Source organism: Gadus morhua, chromosome 7 (assembly GCF_902167405.1).
Source record: "Gadus morhua chromosome 7, gadMor3.0, whole genome shotgun sequence".
Classification (NCBI taxonomy): Eukaryota; Metazoa; Chordata; class Actinopteri; order Gadiformes; family Gadidae; genus Gadus; species Gadus morhua.
The window spans coordinates 13,010,924-13,020,923 of record NC_044054.1 but is presented as its reverse complement, the minus strand read 5'-3'; the positions used below and the strand labels follow the sequence as shown (position 1 = coordinate 13,020,923).

General features: G+C 45.0%; 1 protein-coding gene across 3 annotated transcripts in view; it reads left to right on the top strand.

Moving 5' to 3' along the window:
* spns2 (SPNS lysolipid transporter 2, sphingosine-1-phosphate) overlaps positions 1-10,000 on the top strand; it is a 76,466-nt gene that overhangs the window by 41,207 nt on the left and 25,259 nt on the right. For all 3 annotated transcript variants that reach the window (XM_030360504.1, XM_030360505.1, XM_030360506.1), the window contains exons 3-5: positions 305-441; positions 5,578-5,729; positions 7,944-8,010. In XM_030360504.1, the coding sequence (XP_030216364.1) occupies positions 305-441; positions 5,578-5,729; positions 7,944-8,010 (356 nt within the window). The remainder of the gene's footprint in view (positions 1-304; positions 442-5,577; positions 5,730-7,943; positions 8,011-10,000) is intronic.

The following is a 10,000-nucleotide window of genomic DNA, read 5'->3' as shown; positions in this document are numbered from 1 at the left end:
ATCAAATACATTAAAATGTGCTATCCCTTTTTACTCTCGGGAAACAGAGGTCAGCATTTCCAATATATACCCTAAACGAAAATACACAAAAAAGGGTTTGATACTTATTTATCAAATAATTGTTTAATATGAACCAACTAATTAATATTGAACACAAAGATGCAGGAATCTTTGATGGTTTAGTACCACGTGGTCCATTGTACCTGATGATGATGACGATGATGATGGGGATGATGATGGTGATGAGTATGAGGATGATGATAAAGATGTCTTACCATGCATTCTCTCTGTTTCCTTCCTCCAGTCTTCATCTGCAGTTTCATGGTGGCAGCTCCCATCTTCGGTTACCTTGGCGACCGCTTTAACAGAAAGGTCATTCTGAGCTGTGGCATTTTCTTCTGGTCCATTGTGACGCTGTCCAGCTCCTTCATCAGCAAAGAGGTGACAGCACACACACACACACACACACACACACACACACACACACACACACACACACACACACACACACACACACACACACACACACACACACACACACACACACACTGCAGTGTACAAAATAGGCTTTGTATTAGAGAACTAATTCACCAACAGCTCTTTTGCCTCAGTTGGGTCTTTGAGACAGGAACTTGATTTAGTATTCACCCAGAGGGACTGGTAATGCTGTTATATGGACACGGCAGATATCAAGGCTGCAAAATTAAATGACGCGCTTGTTAAACAAGACCACCCCATTTGACTTTTTTATGTGTCTCTTGCGTTCACTCACACTCAGGGTCTCTCCCTCTCACCCTCGCGGACTCTCTCTATCTTCTCTCTCTGTCTCTCTCTCTCTCACTCACTCACTCACTCACTCAATCTCACTGACTCTCTCTCTCTCTCTCTCTGTCTCTCTCTGTCTCTCTCTCTCTCTCTCTCTCTCTCTCTCTCTCTCTCTCTCTCTCTCTCTCTCTCTCTCTCTCTCTCTCTCTCTCTCTCTCTCTCTCTCACTCTCTGGCTATCAGCCAGTGCACTAATGAAGGCATATGCCACGGGGCCGTCCTGATGTTCCTGCATCAGAGGATAAGTGGTCATTCGTGTAGAAGAGTTTGATATCTCCAATGGGCCACGTGGATGGTGGGCGAGGCTTTTGTGTGCCTGTGGTTCAGGGGAGTGTGTGTGTATGTGTGTGTGTGTGTGTGTGTGTGTGTGTGTGTGTGTGTGTGTGTGTGTGTGTGTGTGTGTGTGTGTGTGTGTGTGTGTGTGTGTGTGTGTGTGTGTGTGTGTGTGCACCTGTACCAACCGGATGAACCAGTTCGAGCTTCCCCGGAATCTAAACATACAGGAAATTGCAATAAACGACGATGGATTGACATTAGTCCAAGTGGACTGAAATAAAGAAGCGGGTTTAAGGGCCTCTCCCAGCCCCTCAGAACACACGGTCGGCACGCAGGGCCCGGGTGTCAACCTGCGGTGGGAGGTTTGACAGCGCCCTGACGAACCCCGGATGGCTTCAGGTTCTCCACCCCCTCACCAGAGCCCCCCCGCCCCCTCCAGTAAATAACCCAATTTGAAAAATAATAAGACGGAAGCTGTCACTAGACTGCAGAGCGTTTAAGCCGTCTCCGCCTTCGTAGAGCTAAGCTGACATCTGCTTCCTGACAGGGACAATTAAAGACATCGTTGGAGACGGTCCCCTCGCTCCCTCACCCTCAATCTCTCCTTCTCCCTCTCCCTTTCCCTCTCCCTCTCTCTCTCTCTCTCTCTCTCTCTCTCTCTCTCTCAATCTCTCTCTTTCTCTCTCTCTCTCTCTCTTTCTCTCTCTCTCTCTCTCTCTCTCTCTCTCTCTCTCTCTCTCTCTCTCTCTCTCTCTCTCTCTCTCTCTCTCTCTCTCTCTCTCTTTCTATCTCTCTAGCTCTCTCTCTCTCCCTCTCTCTCATTTTCTCTCTCTATCGCTCACTATCAATTCATCTCTCACCTATTGCTTGGTCTATTTATCCCTCTCGCTCCCCTCCTCTCTCACTCCTTCCCTATGTCAGTCTCTCTCTCTCTCTCTTTCTCTCTCTCACACTCACTATCTCCCATGGTCACTTCATCTCTCTCCACTCACTCTGTCTATACATCCCTCTCCCTCATCTCTCTCGCTCCCTCCCTATCTCAATCTCCCTCTCTCTTCCTCTCTCTTCTTGCTCGCTCCATCTCTCTTCCCTCACTATCTCTGTCTCACTCTCTTTGCTCCGTCTCCCTCTATCTCACTTCTTCTCGCTCCCCTTCTCGCTGCCATCCTCCCTATCCCTGGTCTTTAACTCTACCCTTGAAGATATGACTCCAGGGTTCATGGTTCAGTCAGACATCAGTGGATGTTTCTTATGTAAGGGCCTCTTATAGGCCTGTGACCATGGGACATAGAGCATGATGGGTAATGAAATATTAACCACGCTTAGAACTGAGACTCTGGGCATTAGGATAGTGATGAATCAAATATGCTATTCAATGGGAAATTGTTGAATTAATAACATAAAACTATTTGTCAAGAAAACCAATCAATATTTCATCAAAAATATCCTTGAATTTTGTGTGCATGAGAAGTCACGTCAAAGTTCACAAAATGTTTGTTGTTACAGAAGGAAAAACTGCATTGCAACACTTTCTAAATTGAGTTGAAAATGTAGTCAGGCTGGCGGCAATTTTTAAAGCATAATTTGAGTGCATAAACAGATTGTGCATAATCAAATAGTGTTTGGGCAGAAGAACCAAACACACACAAGCTGCCAGTTTGACAATTCAAATGAAATTAGCCTGATAGTTGAGAGATGTCTCCAGGACATATAATCACACTGGGCTGGACTAAGGAATGGTTGATAGCAATATAAATATAAGATATATTTACTACCAATGTGGTTCAGTAGGGGTACTAACTGAGGGCACTGGATAGCACAGTGGGCCTAGAGCTGAGCCCTGTCGAACCCCACAGGTCATTTCTAATGTTGAAAGGGATGAATAGCCTGCTTTGATATCAATCAATAAAGAATGTACAGCCAGAGTGCTTAACCTGAAAGACTCTCACCTCATCCTTCAGGCAGTCTATGGAAATTCTAGGACTTGCTGTTTTGAACGTCACCTCTAAGTCAGAAAGAAATGGGGTTCTGCATTGACTCACAGATTGGTCTTGGAATGGGGGAAGTAATGTTTACATACATATTTTAATAGGTAAAATGACACAAATTAAAGTTGTATTAAATAGATGCAGTTTAATTAAAGACTCTGAACCCACACATTATATATACAATATATATATAAATTAATACAGCTATCTTTTTTTCTATCTACCTCAGTTGGCACAGTTTGGTTTCTCAACCCTCCAAATAGCTTTTTCCAGTGTCTAAACCACAAATGGCCCGTGCTCAGTAGTTATACCCCTATTAGTGGATGTTAACTGGAATTCTCACCTGAGGCTGTGTATCATATTGTTGTTGCCACGGTTACTACCACGGTACAAATACAGGGTAGATTTCTGCAACGCATAAACAATGTAGATCCAGGAGAGAGAGCATAGCCTAAATACTGTTCTGCTAATCCACATTTGTGTGTGTGAGTGTGGGTGGGGGGCTGTTGTGTGTGTATATGTTTGTATATGTGTGGAGTTTGGTTGGCCTGCTTGTGGTAAGTGTGGTAGCAGGGCTGCTTGACAGCTGACAATGGTGGATGGCAGCTCAGGGCTAGTTGACCTAGCGCAGCCCCGCTCCCAACAACTTTAATTAATCTCTTCTCATCGCTGCGACGCCCAGCAGGGTACAACCTTGCCTCTCTCTCTCACACACACACACACAAAAACACACATAATCTACTCGAACCTACTCACAGACTCACACTCACTTACTCAGTCACTTACCGAGTCACCCCCCACACACACACACACAGACACAAACACACACACACACACACACACACACACACACACACACACACACACACACACACACACACACACACACACACACACGCGCGCACACGCACGCACACACACACACACACACACACACACACAGCGGATTACAAGCTGGCCTCCTGTGGCTGCCCTCTATTAAACAATTAACAGAGGTCACGGCATTTACACACTTTCTTTACAAAGCCTGCTGAGTGTTTACGGGACAGGCCAGTTGGCATTGGTTGGTTAATCAACAAGATCTTCAACACAAAGAGTTATTTTCATAGTTTGTATTGTTAATATTAATAGTGCAGCGCCCCTTTCAAAAGTTCAAAACATTCCCGTTTGGAGCAGAAAGAATGTTTGGCCTCCAGTATTGCTGCTCGCAGCTTTCTCAAGAACCGCCACTTCAAACTACCTCCCCCTTGACCCTGCACTACCCTGGGTCCTCAGAAACACACCCGCCAAGTGTGAAGCCCATCGGAGGAATGGTTGGCCGAGAAAAACTAAGGACATACATTATATGCATACAGGCAGATATACGTACATACGTACATACATACATACATACATGCATACATACATACATACATACATACATACATACATACATACATACATACATACATACATACATACATACATACATACATACATACATACATACATACATACATACATACATACATACATACATACATACATACATACACACTTACATACATACATAAAAAACATACAAACATACATACATACATACATACAGACAGACAGACAGACAGACAGACAGACAGACAGACAGACAGACAGACAGACAGACAGACAGACAGACAGACAGACAGACAGACAGACAGACATACTTGCATACAGGCAGACATACATGACATACATACAGACATACATACAGACATTGTACATACAAACATTATATACAGACATACAGGCAGACATACATACAGTACATACAGGCATGCATTCAGACAGACAGACCGACAGACGTACAGACATACAAACATACATACATTACATACAGACATACAGACATACATGCATACATGCATACATATATGTATAAATACAAACATACAGAGAACAAGACGTGAATATACAATACTATAATATGTTATTATTATATAAATCAAGACACACAGTTGCCTCTTAAGAAACCACCATATATCTACGTTCATTATAATCATTTAAATCTGTTAGCCTTAGAGGCTTTGTCACTATTGCCCCCGGTAGTAAAATGTATGTATTTCTGGCCCAGTCATTCCCGGTTACAGAGCTCTTTAATCTGGGTTGCATAAGCCCTGTGACTGTGCGGTTTAAGGTATTACCATGCCCTTGATGTCCTCGATGCTGTATAGCTGTGGTGGAAGCTAATATGATTCAGCAGATGAGACTTCTACTGAGTACGGAGGGTTTCCCGTAGACAAAAGCCTCTTAAGCGCAGATGAGTGGAGGAACCCTGGAAAACTTACATTTACGTTGCCTGAGCACAAAAAGCTTAATACGATTATTAGTCAAGGGTTGAGTTACCATTGTAACATACTTTTTTCCGGGCTGAGGCCATATAAGGACCTGTCTTTACCTCTCTTTGTAAACAAGTACAATATAGGAGTGTATACATTGTTGACCCTGCTCTCTCTCTCTCTCTCTCTCTGCAGTACTACTGGCTCTTTGTCCTCTCCCGAGGCCTGGTGGGGATCGGGGAGTCCAGCTACTCGTCCATCTCGCCCACCATCATCGGAGACCTGTTCACCAACAACAGCCGAACCATGATGCTGTCTATCTTCTACCTGGCCATTCCCCTGGGGAGGTGAGTGGGAGACCCTGTAAACTCTGAACACGCTAGACCGGCCCACTGCTGCTGATATCAACCACAGTCATGTTAGTTTCCAGGGCCATTTTTCACTACCTGGGGGCCTTAAAACACATACTTAATGGAGCCCTCCTGTCTCATGACATTAGATTTATCAAACCAAGAACCTTAAATATCCAAATAAATGCAATACCAAGGCTACAATATTAAGTGTGCCTTTGCAGTTGAAGCTAATAATGGAATTGAATTAGCCCTCTTATTATCTTCTAGTTCATGCTAACGGCTTGGTGTCCGATAGTCCCCTCTGATAAGAAAGCCATAGCTTTCCACTTGAAATCAAAAGTAAAATCAATCAGGATCGTTAAGGTTGAATCTGTGAGTTCCTCAACCCCAGGTACACATTTGAAACACAAAAGCCATTGATCTTCATTTCAATCAACCTCACACATCAGAAATCCTGAATTTGTCCCGGCTCGCCCAGCGTGGCCATTGTATGTTCCGAGCGGCCAGACAAAGAAGTGAGCGGTGACTGTGCAGCGAGCCAGTGGGAGCTCGCTGCTCAGAGAGCAAAGACAGTGCGAACCCGAGTGGCAATAGAAAAGATCCAAAAAGCGCCAGAACCCTTTCAGTTCAGTCAGACCGGCAAAGAGCCAGGGGAAAGGAGACAAAAGCAATGCTGACATCCCGTTGTGGGCGTCATGAGTGCTGAAGCGCTGCTCTGTGCTACACACCACACCCTCTGCAACCCTGAGGGATGGACAGACAGACAGTAGGACTGATGAAGAGACAGACTGATAGACAATTTATGAATTGAGGAGGAGGAGAAGGGGAGGATTCGTCCTCTGAAACGCTGAAGGCCTACTGGGTTTAGGGGAAACGTTCAGAGCACAGTAGTCACCTTGACAACAAAGGGACAATAGGAAGTAGGAGTAGGAAAGGAGTAGGATCTCCAACATCCCACCTTACACGCCCCCATCCCAGCCTTCCTCTTCAGTTTGGATTCTCCCGATTTTGTGGCTGTTTGCAGGAAATGACGACAGGGGAAACGGATTCCCCTGTTCTCCAGCAACTCGACCGTGACCTTTAACCTTGCCCTCTGACCCCGGTCCTGTTGTCATGTTGAGCGTTTGAAGTGTTTTCCGTTCTTGAGTTCTGTTGTTCATTTTGAACCGTGGACACTCCCTGTATGGGCTCAAAAGATGAGAGTCACTCAATGGAGATACTGTGTGGGGTCTGGAGCAGATGTACTGCTTTGGTGTTTGGTGTTATTTTAGGAGCTGTAATTGGCTTTGTGGAAGAACAACTTTTAGTTGGTTCCCCCTCCCTAAGTGTGTGCATGTGTGTTTGTGTGTGTGAGTTTGTGTGTTGGTGTGTGTGAGTGTGTGTGCCTGCTTCTATGTGTGTGTGTATATGCGTGCATGTGTGCATGCATGCATGCGTGTGTGTGTGTGTTTGTGTTTGCGAGTAATCATGTATGTGTGTGAATGTTTGTATGTGTGTGTGTAGAAGCGGTAGAGCGTGTCATGGCCCTTCAAGAGCTGTAGCTGATAAGAGAGTTTTGAAAGGCCTTGTTAGCGGGGATAAACACCTTTGTAAACACTGCTATCCTGATGGAGAGCAGCATAGCCTCAGGCTATCTATGCCTCCCAACAGGTTGCATACGCCTTTAAGAACCCAGCGACCGTATCATGGACAATGGCCAAATCAATTCTAATCTTCGACGTCATTGATTCTGGCAGTTGACTGCATATTTAAGTCTATGGCTGCCGTTTGAGATGTTTCCCACTCAAATGATTAGCTTTGCTATGCTTCTGTAACCTAAACAAAATCTTTTGTTTGTTGTTGTTTGATGTATGGAAGGAGTGTCCTGTAAAAGTTTACAAGACATGTCATCTAACGATGTTCTCCTTCTGTGTGATTGCGGCCTGGGCTACATCTTGGGGTGTTTTCTAACAAATGTATTGTCCTCCTTCTGTGTAATAGCGGCCTGGGCTACATCCTGGGGTGTAATCTAACTGATGTTCTCCTTCTGTGTAATAGCGGCCTGGGCTACATCCTGGGGTGTAATCTAACTGATGTTCTCCTTCTGAGTAATAGCGACCTGGGCTACATCCTGGGGTGTAATCTAACTGATGTTCTCCTTCTGAGTAATAGCGGCCTGGGCTACATCCTGGGGTGTAATCTAACTGATGTCCTCCTTCTGTGTAATAGCGGCCTGGGCTACATCCTGGGCTCTGGAGCTAAGGAGGCAGCTGGAGACTGGCACTGGGCGCTCAGGGTAAGACCTGCACCATCATACACTTAGTCTTCATCTTATTCTTTATCATATTCATCCTCGTCTTCATTTTAACCCTTATCCGAATCTTCATTTGTGCCTTCATATTCAGCTCTGTTTCTTACTTAATCTTCCTCCATCATCACCTTCATCATAATCCTCGTCTGCCTCGTTACTCGCCTCTTCATTGGCGTCTGTATCTATTTGTAGATACAGTCACCATCATCCACTTCCTCATCCAACAAATCTACGTCTTCATTATCATTATCATCTTCGTTATCAGAATCACACACACACTCTGTGAGAGCTGTAGCATGTCACAGGAAGGTCTAGGGTTTAAGGAGTCAAGGGGGGTAGAAGGGTCACCAAGAGAAGTAGGAGAAGTTGAGAAACAAGTTCCCACAGCCTTAGTTCAAGAACGTACTGCACCCTCTCTCTGAACCATATCATATGATGAAACGGGCCCCCAGTGTTTGATCCAAAACAGCACATTGAGCTGAGCTCTATATGTTGTTAAACTTTAATTCTCGCGGCAGGCTCCTGCCATTGATCGAGCTTCAGTTTTCTTTCAAACATCAAAAAGGCAGCTGTCTGCCCGGCTGAAAACACATGAATCATTCATCTGTCTCTTCCCCTCTCTGCGTCTCCGGGCTGCTCTCCGGTGAGGGGGGATCGATGTGGGTCTTATTGAGATAACAAGGAGCGCGTGCTTCCTGAACCCGGGTAGTGTGGCTGTGAGGGACTCAGGTGTCTCCGTAATAAGGGGGTAAGGGGCCGGCCCCTGGAACCTGGCTCTCTCTGTTACAAAGAGTCACTTGTTGACTCCTATTCCCAGTGCTGCATACAGTGTTCCACAGGCCGGCGCTTCAGGTGCACTCAGCAGAAGACTGATGGCTGCTCTCTTGGGTCATTATTTAGGGGGAAAAGAATGTCTGAAATTCCCCCAGCCCAATTAGCTAGAACTAAAGAAAATCCGCCCTTTACCGGTTTCCAGCGGCCCACGTTGGCCCACATATTTCTCCTCAATAGCATACTGTATCAGTGATGTTGCTAGGTACGCGTCCTGCGTCCCTGACGCATTAAAATCTGAAAGGACGCACTAAACTCACTATCCATGCGTCCCGGGGACGCATCTCATTTTCCCCTTGAAAAACGATACATTGTGAACATTAAACAACTCGTGTTTAATCACAGTAACTGGCCAAAGAAACCTTCTTGTGAGCAGATCGGACAAGCGCTGTTTCAACCCTCTGCGCATCTACTTGGCGCAGACGTGATCCCCTGTACAAAGTATCGCGACATGCTAATTTAGCCGCTACCAAAACAACTAGCTCGTCACCGCTGATTTCATTTCAACAATTAAAAATACGAACTTCATAGTAAATAAACCCACGTTTCCACTGCTCGATGCTGTGCTCATTCGTGTCGAATGAGCAAATCAAACAGGATTTTTTTGCAATCCTTCTGATTGAATATATGTACATTTATGACAAAATCGTGAGGACTAGGCTTGTGACACACACACACACACACAAATGTAATGTAATAGCTCATTGGCGCCACCTAGTGATCATTATGTGCAAATGCACAGCCTCTCATTAAAATGACTTGGGGGTCATTTGACCCCTCTTGCGGCGCTAGGAGTAAGTAAAAATGGCCCGGCGTTTCTAGTGTTAAACATGAACGGTTGAGTACTCCAGCTCTAACCATATCATACCACCATCAAGGAGTTTAACACTATTAATTTAATTTAAGAAATAGAATAATAATAAAAAAGAAACACATTTTTTAAACTGGGGAGTCGACTCGGGACCCATTGAATTTCTCAGGGACCCACCCAACTCGCCACCTGTGGGTCCCGGGGACTCACTACATTGAAAACCTATCAACATCACTGCTGTATACTTAAATTCGAAGCGTAAATCAGTACATACAGTGGCAAGGCGTACCGCCGTTTCAACCTGAAACCCTTTGGTGTAGTGGTAGAGAGGCC